This window comes from Schistocerca cancellata, chromosome 7 (genome assembly GCF_023864275.1).
Source record: "Schistocerca cancellata isolate TAMUIC-IGC-003103 chromosome 7, iqSchCanc2.1, whole genome shotgun sequence".
Lineage (NCBI taxonomy): Eukaryota > Metazoa > Arthropoda > Insecta > Orthoptera > Acrididae > Schistocerca > Schistocerca cancellata.
In genome coordinates, this window is record NC_064632.1 from 72,242,451 (window position 1) to 72,266,067 (window position 23,617).

Here is a 23,617-nt window from a genome sequence, read left to right on the forward strand (position 1 = left end):
TAAAAGGAAACGTTTAAATACAGGATGGTAAAAACCAACTGCGTTCAACAAAAATGTGAACGAATATTCCCTGAATGGGTTTCCAAGTTCTACAATGGATCGAAGGATGACCTATGCCATATCACATCTATAATCTAGGTTAAAATTAAGTTTCACAAAAGATAAAACTATCAGAATGGTCTACAGTGACCCTCAATTGTCTTTAATTACTTATCTAACTTGTCGTAAATTACAGTGGCTGATGTGGCTTCTCAATAACTATATAACAGAAGAATCATCGCCTTTCAGATTTTTACTTCAAGTGGCAAATGTGAACACCATGAGCTTTAATTGACGATCGACACTAGTATTACGCAAAAACAGGGTGTAACAGTTCTGAGTGAAGCTTTATGCGCGCTTCTGCGGCATTGCGTGCGTTCATTACCTTGTCGGTGTTCGTCAGGGGGCGGCGAGCAGCACAGCTCCGCTGAACTCGCCGTCTCGGAAGCAACTCTCTCCTAACTTCCCCTTACTACAATTTACCGAAGTTTGTTTAAAAAAAAACTATCTGGCTGTGTTTTCATCTGACCAATCAGGGTCTCAATGTTAACCTTAAGCTCCGCCTGCAAAAATTCTGCCTATTCAATGAGAAACGTTATACTTTTCGTGGTGGGGCAATGTTTTTAAAGTTTGCTACGTAACAGAGACGCGAAAAAGTCTCACGCTAAAACTTGCAGCTGGTGTGGTCCTTTTAGTGTTATCGTAAGATCTATACTGTTCTTCTGGAGGGCTCTAGCTTTTAACATGGGCTGGGGGGTTGGTCCTGTCGGTTAGCTGGTGACGTGGGTGTCCGTCCCTTATCGTAGGGCCTTCCAGCTTAACATGGTTCTGCTCTCGGCTTCTTTTCTCGTTTCTCCCCTCGGAACTGCGTCTGTCTCACGGTGGGAAGGTATGACATGCATTTAGGCATTCTTGTGTTAGTCTGTGGTATTCCGTTTGCTCACTCGTTACTCGTATTACTTTGGTTAATTTAATGTCACGATTTATTCGGAGCTATGTGACATACTACTGAATTTGCTTGTTATGTCAGGGTTTTCAAGGAAGGTGTTGGATTTGCCTGACACCTTACAAATGTTGAAAATGTCCTCCGTTAGCGAGGATACATGCATCCATCCTCCATCGCATGGAATCCCTGATGCGCTGATGCAGCCCTGGAGAATGGCGTATTGTATCACAGCCGTCCACAATGCGAGCACGAAGAGTCTCTACATTTGGTAGCGGGATTGCGAAGACAAGAGCTCTCAAATGCCCCCATAAATGAAAGTCTAGAGGGTTGAGGTCAGGAGAGCGTGGAGGCCATGGAATTGGTCCGCCTCTACCAATGCATCGGTCACCGAATCTGGTGTTGAAAAGCGTACGAACACTTCGACTGAAATGTGCAGGAGCTCCATCATGCATGAACCACATGTTGTGTTGTACTTGTAAAGGCACATGTTCTAGCAGCACAGGTAGAGTATCCCGTATGAAATCATGATAACGTGCTCCATTGAGCGTAGGTGGAAGAACATGGGGCCCAATTAAGACATCATCAACAATGCCTGCCCAAACGTTCACAGAAAATCTGTGTTGATGACGTGATTGCACAATTGCGTGTGGATTCTCGTCAGCCCACACATGTTGATTGTGAAAAATTTACTATTTGTTCACGTTGGAATGAAGCGTCATCCGTAAAGAGAACATTTGCACTGAAATGAGGATTGACACATTGTTGGATGAACCATTCGCAGAAGTGTACCCGTGGAGGCCAATCAGCTGCTGATAGTGCCTACACACGCTGTACATGGTACGGAAACAACTGATTCTCCCATAGCACTCTCCATACAGTGACGTGGTCAACGTTACCTTGTACAGCAGCAACTTCTCTGACGCTGACATTAGGGTTATCGTCAACTGCACGAAGCATTGCCTCGTCCATTGCACGTGTCCTTGTCGTTCTAGGTCTTCCCCAGTCGCGAGTCATAGGCTGGAATGTTCCGTGCTCCCTAAGACGCCGAAAAATTGCTTCGAACGTCTTCCTGTCGGGACACCTTCGTTCTGGAAATCTGTCTGGATACAAACGTACCGCGCCACGGCAATTGCCCCGTGCTAATCCATACATCAAATGGGCATCTGCCAACTCCGAATTTGTAAACATTGCACTGACTGCAAAACCACGTTCGTGATGAACACTAACCTGTTGATGCTAGGTACTGATGTGCTTGATGCTAGTACTGTAGAGCAATGAGTCGCATGTCAACACAAGCACCGAAGTCAACATTACCTTCCTTCAATTGGGCCAACTGGCGGTGAATCGAGGAAGTACAGTACATACTGACGAAAGTAAAATGAGCTCTAACATGGAAATTAAGCGTTTCCGGACACATGTCCACATAACATCTTTTCTTTATTTGTGTGTGAGGAATGTTTCCTGAAAGTTTGACCGTACCTTTTTGTAACACCCTGTATATGTATGTATGTGGCGGCTTGGTAAGGGATTTAACCTCGTGTACAGATGAAAGATGATATACTGTGATTTGACTATTTCATGAAGCCTCGCATTCCATCACGGCTTGTATCTGAGAGTCATGGTGGTCGCTCATCGTGTCTGTAAGGTTGATGTTGACATCGCTGGTCGAGACTTCACCAACTGAGAAGTAACAGTTTTGTCTTGCCTGTGTAGTGACTGGCCATATTCGGGAGCTAGACGCGAGCGTATTCCTGATGCCTGGGCTGATAGGCATGGCCATATACATCGTCCACTATTCGGTTTCTCCTGATACAGGAACGAAGGTGAACATCATTTATTGTGGATGATGAGTGTTGGCCATGATTCGCTAGATAACGCCTCCCTTGTGCAGTCACCTCTGAGTACCGTTTGTTATACACTACTGGCCATTAAAATTGCTACACCAAGAAGAAATGCAGATGATGAAGGGGTATTCACTGGACAGATATATTATACTAGAACTGACATGTGGTTACATTTTCAAACAATTTGGGTGCATAGATCCTGAGAAATCAGTACCCAGAACAACCACCTCTGGTCGTAATAACTTCCTTGATACGCCTGGGCATTGAGTCAAACATAGCTTGGATGCCGTGTGCAGGTACAGCTGCCCATGCAGCTTCAACACGATACTACATACAGTTCATCAAGAGTAGTAACTGGCGTATTGTGACGAGCCAGTTGCTCGGCCACCATTGACCAGACGTTTTCAATTGCTGAGAGATCTTGAGAATGTGCTGGCCAGGGCAGCAAACGGACATTTTCTGTATCCAGAAAGACCCGTACAAAACCTGCAACATGTGGTCGTGCATTATCTCGCTGAAATGTAGGGTTTCGCAGGGTTCGAATGAAGGGTAAAGCCACGGGTCGTAACACATCTGAAATGTAACGTCCACTGTTCAAAGTGCCGTTAGTGCGAACAAGAGGTGACCGAGACGAGTAACCAATGGCACCCCATACCATAACGCCGGGTGATACGCCAGTATGGTGATGACGAATACACGCTTCCAATGTGCGTTCACCGCGATGTCGCCAAACACGGATGCGACCATCATGATGCTGTAAACAGAAGCTGGATTCATCCGAAAAAATAACGTTTTGCCATTCGTGCACCCAGGTTCGTCGTTGAGTTCACCATCGCACGAGCTCTTGACTGTGATGCAGCGTCAAGGGTAACCGCAGCCATGGTCTCCGAGCTGATAGTCTATGCTGATGCAAACGTTGTCGAACTGTTCGTGCAGATGGTTGTTGTCTTGCAACCTTCCCCATCTGTTGACTCGGGGATCGCGACGTGGCTGCACGATCCGTTACAGCCATTCGGATAAGATGACTGTCATCTCGACTGGTATTGAATCGAGGCCGTTGGGATCCAGCACGGAATTCCGTATTACCTCCTCAACCCACCGATTCCATATTCTGCAAACAGTCATTGGATCTCGACCAACGCGAGAAGCAATGTCGCGATACGATAAACCGGAATCGCGATAGGCTACACTCCTACCTTTATCAAAGTCGGAAACGTGATGGTACGCATTTCTCCTCCTTATACGAGGCATCACAACAACGTTTCACCAGGCAACGCCGGTCAACTGCTGTTTGTGTATGAGAAATCGGTTGGAAACTTACCTCATGTCAGCTCGTTGTAGGTGTCGCCACCGGCGCCAACCTTGTGTGAATACTCTGAAAAGCTAATCATTTGCATATCATAGAATCTTCTTCCTGTCGGTTAATTTTTGCGTCTGTAGCACGTCAACTTCGTGGATTAGGAATTTTAATGGCCAGTAGTGTATGATCGTAAACTGATTTGGATCGTGTTACTGACCGTGTTTCGCCGACGCCGTTATGTGGATCAGTCAGACTAAATCAAGTAATTGTTTCATTGTAAGAGGGTATCGCTTTCAGAAGGCGTATGTATTTGCTGAGTGTTTGTCAGTTCCTGTACTTAGGTGCCTTTTGTATATACATTTTCTTATTTTTGATACTAGTGGGCGGAATGGAGTCAACTATGTGTCATCAAGATTCTTTTGTCTTTGGGTATATGCATATTGCTTGCCACTCCGTTGCTGAGTAGGTATAATTTATCCTCTGTGTATATGTTTTAGAATTTGTCAAACAGCTGTCTGGGAGATCGGCCGAACTTACTGAAATTGCCTAATGCATTTGCTCTAAGCCCTTCGGTTGCCTGGGATTTCGTTGGTTGTTAGCGCTCTCAGTCTGCTTTAAAGACGAGTACATTATTTTAAAATTTCTGTTTTCTGTGATTACATATTAGTGAAATAGTAATTTCCTTTACCAGCTTTACAGCCGTGTCCGTAACTTTATAACTTTTTTAAACTAATTTTCTCATCTAAGAGACTGATATTTATTAATGTCAAAGTCTACTTCATAGACGCGGGCATTTCAAATTTTCTACTTTCCGTCACTGTACGAACTAGTGGAACAACAGCCTCCTTTGGTTACTTCACAGTTGTATATGTCAATTTTTTAAAAGTTTTTGCTTGTAATTCTATCTACGCGTTTTGGTAATTATTGATGTTACAGTACGCCCTGCCTCCTTCAGAGACTTAGAGACTTGTATATTAGTCCACTAGTCCACGTTATCGGTTGGCTGCGGGAAGGGCGGGGGGGGGGGGGGGAGAAGGGAGCTGTTAACGCTTACTAAAGGAACTTCTTTTGAAATGAGTATAATTTCTTGAAATTTTCTGCTGTATGTATTAGCGGGGTAATATACCCCTTCGCTGCTTCACACACGTGTATGTAAACTTACTACTGTCAACTCTTCCACCTATGTGTTCTGTTATTTATTGACGCTACATTCTATTCTCTCGCAGACGTATATTTTATTTCCAGGGTCTGCTACCGGCTGACGTGTATTTCACAAACTGTTGTTCGAGGAACTAGTGATAAAATTCTGGTATAAGCAAGTGTTACTTGCTTTTGCCAACTAAACACGGCCTCTTTGGTAAATAAATAAATAATTTTCTTTGAGGCATTGTTTCTTCTTCGCTCAGCAGATTACTTCTGCCGGACTCTAGCTCCTAGATCCCTACCTAGCACGAACCTTACAATGTTTGTGAAGTGTATATATTGGAGTCTGTATCGACTCTTATTGAAGTAGAGTTGTGCTAACTCCTTCCGTCTGTGATTGTGAAGACAGGGTCGACTCAATCCGCGACGTTTCTGTCCGTGTCTGACACATCAATCTGTCTTTGACGATAGCAGTGTGCACGTTAGTGTAAACGAGCAGATCGATGCAAGGTACACGAGTAATACCAAGCCATGTAAACGTGCCTTATGCATTATAAAAGAGTTTTTAATGAGTCATTATCTAGTATCGACAACCAATCTTCAACTGTAAACTGCGCATTACAGATATTATAGACATCTGGGTACTATTGGGTACTATTTGTTGTGGTAGGGTATCTATCATTGTTGCGGCAGGCACTTATTTGTCACGTAACACAATCAGTTTACACACACGTGGTTGACTCGAATCAGTTATTGAAGTCGTACGAAGTGTCTCATTTCTACATCTACATCTACATCCATACTTCGCAAGCCACCTGAGGGTGTGTGGCGAAGGGTACTTTGAGTACCTTTATCGGTTCTCCCTTCTATTCCAGTCTCGTATTGTTCGTGGAAAGAAAGATTGTCGGTATGAGTCTGTGTGGTCTCTCTCTGATTTTATACTCATGGTCTCTTCGTGAGATATACACTCCTGGAAATGGAAAAAAGAACACATTGACACCGGTGTGTCAGTCCCACCATACTTGCCCCGGACGCTGCGAGAGGGCTGTACAAGCAATGATCACACGCACGGCACAGCGGACACACCAGGAACCGCGGTGTTGGCCGTCGAATGGCGCTAGCTGCGCAGCATTTGTGCACCGCCGCCGTCAGTGTCAGCCAGTTTGCCGTGGCATACGGAACTCCATCGCAGTCTTTAACACTGGTAGCATGCCGCGACAGCGTGGACGTGAACCGTATGTGCAGTTGACGGACTTTGAGCGAGGGCGTATAGTGGGCATGCGGGAGGCCGGGTGGACGTACCGCCGAATTGCTCAACACGTGGGGCGTGAGGTCTCCACAGTGCATCGATGTTGTCGCCAGTGGTCGGCGGAAGGTGCACGTGCCCGTCGACCTGGGACCGGACCGCAGCGACGCACGGATGCACGCCAAGACCGTAGGATCCTACGCAGTGCCGTAGGGGACCGCACCGCCACTTCCCAGCAAATTAGGGACACTGTTGCTCCTGGGGTATCGGCGACGACCATTCGCAACCGTCTCCATGAAGCTGGACTACGGTCCCGCACACCGTTAGGCCGTCTTTCGCTCACGCCCCAACATCGTGCAGCCCGCCTCCAGTGGTGTCGTGACAGGCGTGAATGGAGGGACGAATGGAGACGTGTCGTCTTCAGCGATGAGAGTCGCTTCTGCCTTGGTGCCAATGATGGTCGTATGCGTGTTTGGCGCCGTGCAGGTGAGCGCCACAATCAGGACTGCATACGACCGAGGCACACAGGGCCAACACCTGGCATCATGGTGTGGGGAGCGATCTCCTACACTGGCCGTACACCACTGGTGATCGTCGAGGGGACACTGAATAGTGCACGGTACATCCAAACCGTCATCGAACCCATCGTTCTACCATTCCTAGACCGGCAAGGGAACTTGCTGTTCCAACAGGACAATGCACGTCCGCATGTATCCCGTGCCACCCAACGTGCTCTAGAAGGTGTAAGTCAACTACCGTGGCCAGCAAGATCTCCGGATCTGTCCCCCATTGAGCATGTTTGGGACTGGATGAAGCGTCGTCTCACGCGGTCTGCACGTCCAGCACGAACGCTGGTCCAACTGAGGCGCCAGGTGGAAATGGCATGGCAAGCCGTTCCACAGGACTACATCCAGCATCTCTACGATCGTCTCCATGGGAGAATAGCAGCCTGCATTGCTGCGAAAGGTGAATATACACTGCACTAGTGCCGACATTGTGCATGCTCTGTTGCCTGTGTCTATGTGCCTGTGGTTCTGTCAGTGTGATCATGTGATGTATCTGACCCCAGGAATGTGTCAATAAAGTTTCCCCTTCCTGGGACAATGAATTCACGGTGTTCTTATTTCAATTTCCAGGAGTGTATGTAGGATAGAGCAATATACTGCTTGACTCCTCGGTGAAGGTATGTTCTCGAAACTTCAACAAAAGCCCGTACTGAGCTACTGAGCGTCTCTCCTGCAGAGTCTTCCACTGGAGTTTATCTATCATTTACGAAACGCTTTCGCGATTGCTAAATGATCCTGTAACGAAGCGCGCTGCTCTCCGTTGGATCTTCGCTATCTCTTCTATCAACCCTATCTGGTACGTATCCCACACTGGTGAGCAGTATTCAAGCAGTGGGCGAACAAGTGTACAGTACACTTCCTTTGTTTTCGGATTGCATTTCCTTACGATTCTTCCAATGAATCTCAGGCTAGCATCTGCTATGGAGTTAACTGCTTCCAGTTGCTGACGTGCTATATTGTAGCTAAATGATAAAGTATCATTCTTTCTATGTATTTGCAGCACAATACACTTGTCTAAATTGGGATTCAATTGCCATTTCATGCATCATGATCAATTCGTTGCAGATCCTCCTGCATTTCAGAACAATTTTCAATTGTTACAACCTCTCGATATACCACAGCATCATCCGCAAAAAGCCTCAGTGAACTTCCGATGTTATCCACCAGGTCATTTATGTATATTGTGAATAGCAACGGTCTTACGACACTCCCCTGCGGCACACCTGAAATCACTCTTACTTCAGAAGACTTCTCTCCATTGAGAATGTAATGCTGCATTGTGTTATCTAGGAACTCTTCAATCCAATCATACATTTGGTCTGATAGTCCATATGCTCTTACTTTGTTCATTAAACAACTGTGGGGAACTGTATAGAACGCCTTGCGGAAGTCGAGAAACACGGCATCTACCTGGAACCCGTGTCAATAGGCCCTCTGAGTCTCGTAGACGATTTCTAGTCTCCAGAAAAGTTATTATACTCGAACACAATACGTGTTCCAGAATTCTACAACCGATCGACGTTAGTGATATAGGTCTACAGTTCTGCACATCTGTTCGACGTCCCTTCTTGAAAACGGGGATGACCTGTGCCCTTTTCCAATCCTTTGGAACGCTACGCTCTTCTAGAGACCTACGGTACACCGCTGCAAGAATGGGGGCAAGTTCCTTCGCATATTCTGTGTAAAATCGGACTGGTATCCCATCAGGTCCAGGGACCTTTCCTCTTTTAAGCGATTTAAATTGTTTTTCTATCCCTCTGTCATCTATTTCGATATCTACCATTTTGTCATCTGTGCGACAATCTAGAGAAGGAACTACAGTGCAGTCTTCCTCTGTGAAACAGCTCTGGAATAAAACTATCGATGCATTATTTTACTACAGTGCAGTCTTCCTCTGTGAAACAGCTCTGGAATAAGACAACTATCGACGCATTATTTTAGAACATTCTGATTAAAGTTCTCTAACCGGAGCTTTATTTGCCCCTGCAGACATTACTCTTCAGAAAAATGGTCATCAAAAGGAAGATGACAGGAAGATGTTCGAGCAATACCAAGGTACTGATTAGCTCTCAAGCACGTAAAGAAGTGCAACATATTGAATAGTAAATACGAAGCATAAAATGAGCCGTTGCTGGAAGTCGGTAAATTATTTATTATTGTAGATTCATGGACTTGGGGGCACACCAGTTGCCTATGAGTTTCAGCCTACGCTGCCGACGACTACCTGCCTCCTAGCGTCTGTTGCGTCTGCAGACACCAGCCGGTGCAGCTGTTGTCGGCTCCACCCACTACTGTCTCCGCATGACGTCACACGTGTGCTCGACGGGGACTCTCTCATAGTCACGCAACAGCGTCTGCTGTTACATTTCAGCTTGACAAGAAATATCAAACTAAGAGTCGGGAACAAAAGCTGCATTGAAAAAAAAATACACTGTACTGTGTAGTGCACGAGACGCGTGGTTCTCTGTAACCGCCTTCTTTGTGCTAGACATTCAAAACAAACTCATAAAGAAACTGTCACCTCTAGCCTGCCCTTATTAGCAAGACAGCACACAGACAAATGTAGCGTTATGCTCACGTATGTGACAAAGGTAATGGGCGTCGCAGATGGTAAACAGATGTGTTTACTAACAGAATCCTCTGTGATAAAAAAGAATCCAGCAATACGAATGAGTGCATATGTCTAAATATACGAGTCTGTTGACGAGATATTGGAGTAGGATACAACCATGGCTCGTCTGGCTGCCCTGTCGCTGCTGGCGATCGTCGGCGTCGCATTCGGTTAGATAACTTATGCTCATCAAGTTAATCGCACAACGACGAACATTTAATAGACAGACGTTATGTAAAAATATCTCGTACGGTTCTCAAGCTTAATTTTTTATAGGGGGAATTTAATCTCATATTTACAGAATTCTAAATGTGATATTCCCGCACTGTGTCAATTCATATACAAAAGCAGTTAACTTTAATTTACCGTAAACATACATGCTGGCCAGTTTTATGAGACGTTTCCCTCCATATTCTTGTGTGACGTGTTCCACAGGCGCGACGTACAACTACACTGAGGTGATCTACAAGTCGCTGCTGTTCTACCAGGCCCAGCGCTCTGGCAAACTGACCGGCATGGATCCTCTAGTTTCTTGGCGCAAGGACTCTTGTCTCGACGACAAAGGAATCTTCGGCGAAGACCTCACGCAGGGCTACTTCGACGGTATGTATTAAAAATGTCGAAAAATGACACGCAAGCAGTAGTATTAGCTTTTGTTGACAAATGTGGTACTTTCACACTTTAATGAAACACTGATTTCTCCGAAATCTTACTGCAGTGAGGCATACTTTTTGTGGATATTCACTGACATTGCACAACGTATAAATAAGAAGTGTCTTTATATTTCACGATTTGCAAGCACTCTACGACCGCCCTATTTTGATACTCAACGGTCTGTAAAACACCTCATACGACAGAATCAGAACGCCTAATACCATTAAAGTATTTCACCAACTGCTGAAGCACACTGTTCTTTATGTTCATTTCAGTCAGTGTAGCTCCGAATGGCCAGTTTTAAATTTTTAAGCAGTTTATTGTGGTCTAGAAAGTTTGCTGGAGCCGGTATAAAAATTACTAACGTCACAGCTTGTCGTTCTAATACATTTACAGCCAACTAGGTTCAAATTCACGGGTTATTTAACATGTAACTACATTAATATTTCTTGATGAGTACAGTTATTTCCTCTAAATGAATATGAATTAGAAACTCAGAAAATATATTACCCTTGAGTTTTCACATATGCTTGTTGTTGTTGTTGTGGTCTTCAGTCCTGAGACTGGTTTGATGCAGCTCTCCATGCTACTCTATCCTGTGCAAGCTTCTTCATCTCCCAGTACCTACTGCAACCTACATCCTTCTGAATCTGCTTAGTGTATTGATCTCTTGGTCTCCCTCTACGATTTTTACACTCCACGCTGCCCTCAAATGCTAAATTTGTGATCCCTCGATGCCTCAGAACATGTCCTACCAACCGATCCCTTCTTCTAGTCAAGTTGTGCCACAAACTTCTCTTCTCCCCAATCCTATTCAATACCTCCTCATTAGTTACGTGATCTACCCACCTTATCTTCAGCATTCTTCTGTAGCACCACATTTCGAAAGCTTCTATTCTCTTCTTGTCCAAACTAGTTATCGTCCATGTCTCACTTCCATACATGGCTACACTCCATACAAATACTTTCAGAAACGACTTCCTGACACCTAAATCTACACTCCTGGAAATGGAAAAAAGAACACATTGACACCGGTGTGTCAGACCCACCATACTTGCTCCGGACACTGCGAGAGGGCTGTACAAGCAATGATCACACGCACGGCACAGCGGACACACCATGAACTGCGGTGTTGGCCGTCGAATGGCGCTAGCTGCGCAGCATTTGTGCACCGCCGCCATCAGTGTCAGCCAGTTTGACGTGGCATACGGAGCTCCATCGCAGTCTTTAACACTGGTAGCATGCCGCGACAGCGTGGACGTGAACCGTATGTGCAGTTGACGGACTTCGAGCGAGGGCGTATAGTGGGCATGCGGGAGGCCGGGTGGACGTACCGCCGAATTGCTCAACACGTGGGGCATGAGGTCTCCACAGTACATCGATGTTGTCGCCAGTGGTCGGCGGAAGGTGCACGTGCCTGTCGACCTGGGACCGGACCGCAGCGACGCACGGATGCACGCCAAGACCGTAGGATCCTACGCAGTGCCGTAGGGGACCGCACCGCCACTTCCCAGCAAATTAGTGACACTGTTGCTCCTGGGGTATCGGCGAGGACCATTCGCAACCGTCTCCATGAAGCTGGGCTACGGTCCCGCACACCGTTCGGCCGTCTTCCGCTCACGCCCCAACATCGTGCAGCCCGCCTCCAGTGGTGTCGCGACAGGCGTGAATGGAGGGACGAATGGAGACGTGTCGTCTTCAGCGATGAGAGTCGCTTCTGCCTTGGTGCCAATGATGATCGTATGCGTGTTTGGCGCCGTGCAGGTGAGCGCCACAATCAGGACTGCATACGACCGAGGCACACAGGGCCAACACCCGGCATCATGGTGTGGGGAGCGATCTCCTACACTGGCCGTACACCACTGGTGATCGTCGAGGGGACACTGAATAGTGCACGGTACATCCAAACCGTCATCGAACCCATCGTTCTACCATTCCTAGACCGGCAAGGGAACTTGCTGTTCCAACAGGACAATGCACGTCCGCATGTATCCCGTGCCACCCAACGTGCTCTAGAAGGTGTAAGTCAACTATCCTGGCCAGCAAGATCTCCGGATCTGTCCCCCATTGAGCATGATTGGGACTGGATGAAGCGTCGTCTCACGCGGTCTGCACGTCCAGCACGAACGCTGGTCCAACTGAGGCGCCAGGTGGAAATGGCATGGCAAGCCGTTCCACAGGACTACATCCAGCATCTCTACGATCGTCTCCATGGGAGAATAGCAGCCTGCATTGCTGCGAAAGGTGGATATACACTGTACTAGTGCCGACATTGTGCATGCTCTGTTGCCTGTGTCTATGTGCCTGTGGTTCTGTCAGTGTGATCATGTGATGTATCTGACCCCAGGAATGTGTCAATAAAGTTTCCCCTTCCTGGGACAATGAATTCACGGTGTTCTGATTTCAATTTCCAGGAGTGTATATTCGATGTTAACAAATTTCTCTTCTTGAGAAACGCTTTCCTTGCCATTGCCAGTCTACATTTTATATCCTCTCTACTTCGACCATCATCGGTTATTTTACTCCCTAAATAGCAAAACTCCTTTACTACTTTAAGTGTCTCATTTCCTAATCTAATTCCCTCAGCATCACCCGACTTAATTTGACTACATTCCATTATCCTCGTTTTGCTTTTGTTGATGTTCATCTTATATCCTCCTTTCAAGACACTGTCCATTCCGTTCAACTGCTCTTCCAAGTCCTTTGCTGTCTCTGGCAGAATTACAATGTCATCGGCGGACCTCAAAGTTTTTACTTCTTCTCCATGAATTTTAATACCTACTCCGAATTTTTCTTTTGTTTCCTTTACTGCTTGCTCAATATACAGATTGAATAACATCGGGGAGAGGCTACAACCCTGTCTCACTCCCTTCCCAACCACTGCTTCCCTTTCATGCCCCTCGACTCTTATAACTGCCATCTGGTTTCTGTACAAATTGTAAATAGCCTTTCGCTCCCTGTATTTTACCCCTGCCACCTTCAGAATTTGAAAGAGAGTATTCCAGTCAACATTGTCAAAAGTTTTCTCTAAGTCTACAAATGCTAGAAATGTAGGTTTGCCTTTTCTTAATCTTTCTTCCAAGATAAGTCGTAAGGTCAGTATTGCCTCACGTGTTCCAACATTCCTACGGAATCCAAACTGATCTTCCCCGAGGTCGGCTTCTACCAGTTTTTCCATTCGTCTGTAAATAATTCGTGTTAGTATTTTGCAGCTGTGACTTATTAAACTGATAGTTCGGTAACTTTCACATCTGTCAACACCTGCTTTCTTTGGGATTGGAATTATTATATTCTTCTTAAAGTCTGAGGGTATTTCGCCTGTCTCATACATCGTGCTCACCAGATGGTAGAGTTTTGTCATGACTGGCTCTCCCGAGGCCATCAGTAGTTCTAATGGAATGTTGTCTACTCCCGGGGCCTTGTTTTGACTCAGGTCTTTCAGTGCTCTGTCAAACTCTTCACGCAGTATCTTATCTCCCATTTCATCTTCATCTACATCCTCTTCCATTTCCATAATATTGTCCTCAAGTACATCGCCCTTGTATAAACCCTCTATATACTCCTTCCACCTTTCTGCTTTCCCTTCTTTGCTTAGAACTGGGTTGCCATCTGAGCTCTTGATATTCATACAAGTGGTTCTCTTCTCTCCAAAGGTATCTTTAATTTTCCCGTAGGCAGTATCTATCTTACCCCTAGTGAGACAAGCCTCTACATCCTTACATTTGTCCTCTAGCCATCCCTGCTTAGCCATTTTGCACTTCCTGTCGATTTCATTTTTGAGACGTTTGTATTCCTTTTTGCCTGCTTCATTTACTGCATTTTTATATTTTCTCCTTTCATCAATTAAATTCAATATTTCTTCTGTTACCCAAGGATTTCTACAAGCCCGCGTCTTTTTACCTACTTGATCCTCTGCTGCCTTCACCACTTCATCCCTCAGAGCTACCCATTCTTCTTCTACTGTATTTCTTTCCCCCATTCCAGTCAATTGTTCCCTAATGCTCTCCCTGAAACTCTCTACAACCTCTGGTTCTTTCAGTTTATCCAGGTCCCATCTCCTTAAATTCCCACCTTTTTGCAGTTTCTTCAGTTTCAATCTGCAGTTCATAACCAATAGATTGTGGTCAGAATCTACATCTGCCCCAGGAAATGCCTTACAATTTAAAACCTGGTTCCTAAATCTCTGTCTTACCATTATATAATCTATCTGAAACCTGTCAGTATCTCCAGGCTTCTTCCATGTATACAGCCTCCTTTCATGATTCTTGAACCAAGTGTTAGCTATGATTAAGTTATGCTCTGTGCAAAATTCTACAAGGCGGCTTCCTCTTTCATTCCTTCCCCCCAATCCATATTCCCCTACTATGTTTCCTTCTCTCCCTTTTCCTACTGACGAATTCCGGTCACCCATGACTATTAAATTTTCGTCTCCCTTCACTACCTGAATAATTTCTTTTATCTCGTCATACATTTCATCTATTTCTTCATCATCTGCAGAGCTAGTTGGCATATAAACTTGTACTACTGTAGTAGGCATGGGCTTTGTGTCTATCTTGGCCACAATAATGCGTTCACTATGCTGTTTGTAGTAGCTAACCCGCACTCCTATTTTTTTATTCATTATTAAACCTACTCCTGCATTACCCCTATTTGATTTTGTATTTATAAGCCTGTAATCACCTGACCAAAAGTCTTGTTCCTCCTGCCACCGAACTTCACTAATTCCCACTGTATCTAACTTTAACCTATCCATCTCCCTTTTTAAATTTTCTAACCTACCTGCCCGATTAAGTGATCTGACATTCCACGCTCCGATCCGTAGAACGCCAGTTTTCTTTCTCCTGATAACGACGTCCTCTTGAGTAGTCCCCGCCCGGAGATCCGAATGGGGGACTATTTTACCTCCGGAATATTTTACCCAAGAGGACGCCATCCTCATTTAATCATACAGTAGAGCTGCATGTCCTCGGGAAAATTACGGCTGTAGTTTCCCCTTGCTTTCAGCCGTTTGCAGTACCAGCACAGCAAGGCTGTTTTGGTTAATGTTACAAGGCCAGATCAGTCAATCATCCAGACTGTTGCCCCTGCAACTACTGAAAAGGCTGCTGCCCCTCTTCAGGAACCACATGTTTGTCTGGCCTCTCAACAGATACCCCTCCGTTGTGGTTGCACCTACGGTACGGCCATCTGTATCGCTGAGGCACGCAAGCCTCCCCACCAACGGCAAGGTCCATGGTTCATGGGGGGCACATATGCTTATCTGCAGAAATTGCGTATGTTCATTAAATCATAGCACACAAAAACGTTTTTCTATAGCATCACATCTCAAGTACGGATTTTCCCACAGTCTATGCTTCGCTATCATACAACGCTGTGTCCCCAACGTATATTCTCAGAATCATTTTAATTGAATGAATTGTGGGTTCTTGGGGAAACATTGTAAATTAACTAAACAAACACTGTTTTTGCCTTGTTTCACAAATTTTGTTACTAATGTACCTGAAGAACCTAGGTTTCGGGTTATAAGCCCATTTTCAAGTACATTACTGATTACCAAAGATGATAATGCGCAGCTAAACATGATGATAAGGCAAAGATAATAGTATCAACTTCTTGAGATATCGATCCATAGCTTAATCGAAAATTACTTCATTGATCATTTTTTAACAAATTACATATGGACTTACATAATTCAGCAATTACACTTACATAACGGGGCTAAAGTTGTGCATCAGCCAATAACTTTTTATCTATTGATGTTCTGAGGTCCAAAGCTTTGCTTCTATCCTGGAGTTGTAATCTCATCCAAAAGAGGTGAATAACTGAATTGAGTTGCTCGTTTAATACTAGGTGTGGGGCCGTACACATATGTCTTTTAATGCCTAAAATTTCGAATTGGTTGAGTTTAGCTCCATTTTCCTCTGTGTGTAAGACTTCTACACCTATTATGTATTTGTGGTTATTGTTCAGGCAATGTTCCGCAACGGCTGAATCAGAATTCTTCAATCTCCAGCCTTTGCGAAACATTGCCTGAACAATAACCAAAAATATATAATACTCGTAGATGTAGGAGGGAAAGGGGGCTAAACTACCGCATCATGCAAGGCGTTTAAATTTATTACTTCTTTGAGACTAACTCTATTCCCAACACATTTACTTTCAGTATCCGAATATGCCGCAGAATTTCGAGTCATCAATCTTCTGACTGTTTTGATGCGGCCCGCTACAAATTTCTTTCCCGTGCCTACTTCTTCATCTAAGAGTAGCACCTGTAAATTACGTTCTCAAATATTTGCTGACTATATTCCAATCTCTGTCTTTCTTTGCATTTATTATCCCCTTCAGCTTCTTCTAGTACCATGGAAGTTAGCCCTTGATATCTTAACATGTGTCCTACCATGCTGTTCCTTCTTATTGTCAATGTTCTCCATACAGTCCTTTCTTTTCCGTTTCTGTGCAGAACACCCTCAATCCTTATCTTATAAGTCCACATTATTTCCAACATTCGTCTGCAGCACCCAACTCTAATGCATCGATTCTCTTCTCTTCCGGTTATCACACGGTCCATATTTCACTACCACACAACGCAGTGGTCCAAACGTACATTCTTAGAAATTACTTCCTCAAATTGATATCTGTAGACTTATCTTGGCCAGGAATGCCCTTTTTCCAGTGCAGATCTGCTTTTGATGTACTCATTGCTCCGTTGGGATATTTTCCTGCCTAAGTAGCAGAATTCCTTAACTTCATCTACTTCGTGATCATCAATGCTAACATTAAGTTTCTTGCTGTTATCGTTTCAGCCCTACTTCTCATTATTTTCGTCTGTCTTCGATTTACTGTCAACTCATTTTCGGAACTCAATAGACTGTTTCTTCCATTCAGCAGATCTTATAATTCTTCTTCACTTTCACTGAGGATAGAAATGTCATCAGAGAATCTTGTCATTGAATTCCTTTCACCTACTCTTGAACCTTTCTTTTATTTCCACGGTAGCTTCTTCAATGTGTAGCTTGAACAGTAGGGGTGAAACACTACAACCCCGTCTTAGCCTTTTATAGTCTGACCACTTCGTTCTTGATCTTCCACTCTTATTATCCCTTCGTGTCTGTTGTACATGTTGTGTATTATCCGTTTCTCCCTATAGCTTACCCCTATTTTTCTCTGAATATCGAACATCTTCCTACATTTTGCATTGTCGACCGCTTTTACCGCGTCAACAAATCCTATGACTATGTCTTGATTTTTCTTTAGTCTTGCTTCCTTATCAACCGCAACGTCAGAAAAGCCTCTTGGCTGCCTTTACTTTTCCTGGAACGAAACTGTTCTTCATCTAACACATTCTCAATTTTCTTTTCCATTCTTCTGTGTATTATTCTTGTCAGAAAATTGAATGCATGAGCTGTTTAGCTGATTGTGAGATAATTCTCGCACTTGTTGCTTCATGCTATCTTCAGAATTTTATGGATGATCTTTCTCCAAAAGTATGAGGGTACATCTCCAATCTCATACATTCCACACATCAACGTGAATAATCGTTTTGTTACTGTTTCCCGCAATGTTTTTAGAAATTTGTATGGGATGTTATCTATCCCTTCTGCCTTATCTCATCTTAAGTCTTACAAAGCTCCTTTAAATTCTGATTGTAATACTGGATACCCTATCTCTTCCCCATTGACTCATACTTCTTTTGCAATCGCATCAGCCATATCTTTCCACTCACAGAGGGTTTCAGTGGTCTCTTTCCACTTATCCGCTCTCGCCTCTGCATTTAACAGTATAATTACCATTGCACTCTAAATGTTATCACCCTTGCTTTCAATCTCACCGAGGGTTGTTTTGACTTTTGTATATGCTCAGTTAGTCTTTCTTACAGTAATTATTTTCCGATTTCTTCACATTTTCTCATGTAGCCGTTTCGCCTTAGCTTCCCTGCACTTCCTATTTATTTCATCCCTATTTGTGTGTTCCTGAATTTCCCAGAACGGTTTTGTACTTCTTTCTTCCATCGACCAAAGAAGTATTTCTTCTGTTACCCATGGCTTCTTCGTAGTAACCTTCTTTGTACTTATGTTTCTTTCGCAATTTGTGTGGCTACCCTTTTTAGAGATGTCCGTTCGCCTTCAGCTGAACTGCCTACTGAGCTGTTCCTCATGGAAGTGTCTGTAGCCTCAGAGAGCTTCAAGCGTACTTCTTCATTCTTGGGTGCTTCCGAATCCCAAATCTTTGCGTATTGATTCATCCTGAGTAGTTTATTAATTCTTAATCACTACTAAATTACGATTTGAGACTCTATCTGCTGCTGAGTAACTCTATGTGCCGCTGAGTACGTTTTACAATGCAGTACCTGATTTCGAAATCTCTACCTTGCCTGCTGATATTTATTGCAGAACTCAGTTAGTCTTTTCTTTGCCGGCCTTTTTGGCCGAGCAGTTCTAGGCGCTTCAGTCCGAAACCGCGCTGCTGCTACGGTCGCAGGTTCGAATCCTGCCTCGGGTATGGATGTTTGTGATGTCCTTAGGTTAGTTAGGTTTAAGTAGTTCTAAGTTCTAAGGGACTGAGGGCCTCAGATGTTAAGTCCCATAGTGCTCAGAGCCATTTGAATCCATATTCTTTCTTCTGCTCCTTTTGCCCCTACAATCGCATTCCAGTCTCCCATGACTTATATTTTCATCTCCGTTTAAGCATTGAAACACTTGTTCAATATCCTCATACACTTTCTTTATGTTTACATCTTCAGCTTGCGACGTCGGCATGTACACCTGAACTATCGTTGTCGGTGTTGATTTGTTGCCGATTCTGAACAGAACATCACTGAACTGTTCACAGTAACACATTCTCCGTCCTACCTTCCTATTCATAACGAATCTCACTCCAGTTATACCATTCTTTGCTGCTTTCGATATTTCCCTATACTCATCTGCTGATTAGAAATCCTTGTCTCTTTCCATTCCTCACAAGTAATCCTCACCAAATCATGGGAGTGAGGTTGGGAGAACGTAGTGGCCACGTACTAGCGCATCCCTCCCATTTCACCACAGTTGTTGTCCGCCCTGGTAGCTGAGTGGTCAGCGCGTCAGTATGTCATGCCTAACGGCCCGGGTTCCCTTCTTTCGGTCGGAGATTTTCTCCGATCAGGGACTGTCCTTATCATCATCATTTCATCCCCATCGACACGCAAGTCGTCGAAGTGGCGTCAACTCGAAAGACTTGCACCAGGCGGACGGTCTACCCGACGGGAGACCCTAGCCACACTGCATTTCCGTTTACCACAGTTGTTGAGCACATTGTCTAACCGTTCTCTGACATCAGGAGCAATGTGTGGTGGGACCTCATCATACTGGAACTATATCATTGCGTGACTGCTGGTGGGACAGTATCAAACCTTTCTGGTAGTATTTCGTACGACATTTTCCTCGTCTTCCATTTCTCTGTCCATCTCCTCCCCTTCTGGCCTTCCCCCCCCCCCCCCCTATGTGCGTCTCCTTCTCTCCCGTATCTGTGTCTATCTCTCCCACCCCTTCTTCTTCTCTCCCCGCTGTCACCCCTACTCAAACAGCAGCGTTCTCATTCTTACCCCCACAGTATTCCTTTTCAGAGAATAAGTAGTATGAGTATCGAATTTGCTTGAATCGATCTACAAGTTTAGGAGGACCTTCTCACCTGTGGTTTTACCCACATACACAGTTGCCACATACTTCACATACATTTCATATGCTTCAAACATATTTGTACACATAATTCACCCGTCTCTCTGGCGAATTTTGCCCTGCAGTTTCGTTTTCATGCAGCTCAATGTTTATGAAATCACATTTCCTGAACTATGTTTCAAGCAATGACATAATTTTATAGCTACATTAGTTAAAAAGGCTGAATAACAAATGAAAGAATAACGTTTTAGGAGGCCGGGAGTGGAATGTCAGAAATTTTAACGTGGTACGGAAGCTAGAAAGCCTGAAAAGGGAAATGAGGAGAACAAAGCGTTTGGTGTACGAGACACTGATAGAAAGAGATGCTCGCCTGTTTAACTGAAGCTGCATCCATTATTCGTTCAGCATGCGGGTACCAGCTGCGCATTAATATAAAGGGACGAAGTATTCAGCAACATCTCTGAAGCAATATTCATCGCACAGGGTCTTAACACCATCTCTGTACATCACCAGTGCCCAATATTCAAGGACCCATAGCGAGGAAATGGTGCACATGTGACATTTTTACAACATGAAGTTTTCCTTTTTATTTTCTCTAAACACGAAATTTGTATACGTACTTTTTTTACGCAGTATTCTTCAGAATACTAACATACTTTGAAACAAGTGCTGCCAATACAGTTTTTGTTGAAAGTGAGACGAATACTTAGTTAAAATACCGGGTGATCAAAAAGTTAGTATAAATTCGAAAACTGAATAAATCAAGGAACAATGTAGATAGAGAGGTACAAATTGACACACATGCTTGGAATGACATGGGGTTTTATTAGAACCAAAAAAATACAAAAGTTCAAAAAATGTCCGACAGATGGCGCTTCATCTGATCGGAATAGCAATAATTAGTATAACAAAGTAAGACAAAGCAAAGATGATGTTCTTTATAGCAAATGCTCAATATGTCCACCATCATTCCTCAACAATAGCTGTGGTCGAGGAATAATGTTGTGAACAGCATGTCCGGAGTTATGGTGAGGCATTGGCGTCGGATGTTGTCTTTCAGCATTCCTAGAGATGTCGGTCGATCATGATACACTTGCGACTTCAGGTAACCCCAAAGCCAATAATCGCACGGACTGAGGTCTGGGGACCTGGGAGGCCAAGCATGACGAAAGTGGCGGCTGAGCACACGAGCATCACCGAACGACGTGTCCAAGAGATCTTTCACGCGTCTAGCAATATGGGGTGGAGCGCCATCCTGCATAAACATCATACGTTCCAGCAGGTGTTTATCAGCCAGGCTGGGGATGATACGATTCTGTAACATGTCGGCGTACCTCTCACCCGTCACGGTAGCAGTTACAAAACCAGAATCACGCCTTTCCTCGAAGAAAAAAAGGCCCGATAACGGTAGATGTGGTAAATCCGACCCATACCGTGACTTTCTCGTCGTGCAATGGAGTTTCCACGACAGTTATAGGATTTTCGGTAGCCCAAATTCTGCAGTTGTGGGCGTTGACAGACCATGCGAGCGTGAAATGAGCTTCGTCGGTCCACAACTCGTTACTCAACCAATCGTCATCTTCCGCCATCTTTTGAAACGCCCACACCGCAAATGCCCTCCGCTTCACTAAATCGCCAGGTAACAGTTCATGATGCCGATGGATTCGGAGGGTACGCGTCAGTGCCAACCAAACAGTAGTGTATGGAATGCCGGTGCGACGTGCGACTGCACGAGCGCTGACTTCCCCGTGCATAGACGAACCCGCTAAAGTCTCCATTTCTTCCTGAACTGTCTCAGCAGCATTACGCCTTGTGCTCGGTCGGCCACTACGGGATATATCGTCTAAACAACCTGTCGCTTCGAACTCGAAATCATTCTCGCCACCGCTGCATTTGTCAAAGGACCTTTACCCGTTCGAATCCCCTTCCTCTGGCGATAGGACCGTAACGCTGAACTAGCACATTCCCCATTCTGATAATACAGCTTCACTAAAAGCACCTTTTCAGCTAAAGTCAACATGCTGCGACTGCTGGCGCATCTGATTCTCTCTCTCATTACAGCTCCTTTTATACACGACTGTCATGCGCAGTCACTGACGTTTTGCTGTCCAGCGCCATCTGTCGGACATTTTTTGAAATTTTTTTTTGTTCTAATAAAACCCCATGACATTCCAAGCATGTGTGTCAATTTTTACCGCTCTATCTACATTATTACGTGGTTTATTAAGTTTTCAAATTTATACTGACTTTTTGATCACCCAGTATATGAATTCCAGGCAAAAGTGGCAATTGATATTGAGGTACTGTATAGTGCCTACACCATAAATTAAAAATCTTACGCAAGCGCCTGGCAGGTATCGAAGAGTGTGCTATTTTTGCAGCTGGAGACTTTGTCAAGTTCACGTTCCCCGCGGCGTCAGCGTTCACTGTGCTGTCATGGGGTGCGATCGAGTTCGAACAGGGCTACCAGCAGGCAGGTGCCCTGGACGGAGTGCGCGACGCCATCAAGTGGGGCACCGACTGGCTGCTCAAGGCGCACCCCCAGCCGAACCAGCTCTACCTGCAGGTGGGCAACGGCACCACCGACCATAACTACTGGGGCCGGCCCGAGGACATCGACTTCCCCAGGCCCGCCTACCTGCTCAACGAGTCCTTCCCCGGTGAGTTTCTCTTCAAATCTTTAAGGCTGTAGTTCTCCACTCCAACCGATGGCCACCTACCACCTCATCCCAGCGTAACAGCTGCGTGCCACATCTCTAGCGATTTGTCATGTGTACCAAAAAGACACTTGCAACTCTATCCGTGTACGATCCCATCAAATAGTGTACAGCAATTGGAAACCACCAGAAGACGACACACACACACACACACACACACACACACACACACACACACACACATGTACGCTCGCGCACTCGCTCTCGCGCACGCACAGCGTATACACTACTGGCCATTAAAATTGCTACACCAGGAAGAAATGCAGATGATAAACGGGTATTCATTGGACAAACATATTATACTAGAACTGAGATGTGATTACATTTTCACGCAATTTGGGTGCATGGATCATGAGAAATCAGTACCCAGAACAACCACCTCTGGCCGTAATAGCGGCCTTAATACGCCTGGGCATTGAGTCAATCAGAGATTGGATGGTGTGTACAGGTACAGCTGCCCATGCAGCTTCAACATGATACCACAGTTCATCAAGAGTAGTGATTGGCGTATTGTGACGAGGCAGTTGCCTATTCACCATTGACCAGTCCTTTTCAATTGGTGAGAGATCTGGAGAATGTGCTGGCCAGGGCAGCAATTGAACATTTTCCGTATCCAATAAGGCCCGTACAGGACTAGCAACATGCCGTCGTGCATTATCCTGCTGAAATGTAGGGTTTCACAGGGATCGAATGAAGGGTAGAGCCACAGGTCGTAACACATTTGAAATGTAACGTCCACTGTTCAAAGTGCCGTCAATGCGAACAAGAGGTGACCGAGACTGGTAACCAATGGCACCCCATGCCATCACGCCGGGTGATACGCTAGTATGGCGATGACGAATACACGCTTCCAATATGCGTTCATCGCGATATCGCCAAACAAGGATGCGACCATCATGAT

General features: G+C 44.9%; 1 protein-coding gene across 2 annotated transcripts in view; it reads left to right on the forward strand.

The window, feature by feature from the left end:
* The window catches only part of LOC126092605 (endoglucanase A-like), a 201,957-nt gene that overhangs the window by 102,111 nt on the left and 76,229 nt on the right, over nucleotides 1–23,617 (forward strand). The window contains exons 1-3 of one of the 2 annotated variants that reach the window (XM_049908304.1): nucleotides 9,714–9,865; nucleotides 10,131–10,298; nucleotides 22,381–22,659. The exons of the other annotated variant lie outside the window; for it this stretch is intronic. Coding sequence (XP_049764261.1) covers nucleotides 9,814–9,865; nucleotides 10,131–10,298; nucleotides 22,381–22,659 — 499 coding nt within the window. The 5' untranslated portion in view covers nucleotides 9,714–9,813. Of the gene's footprint in view, nucleotides 1–9,713; nucleotides 9,866–10,130; nucleotides 10,299–22,380; nucleotides 22,660–23,617 lie in introns of those variants that run through there. 2 annotated transcript variants of the gene reach the window in all.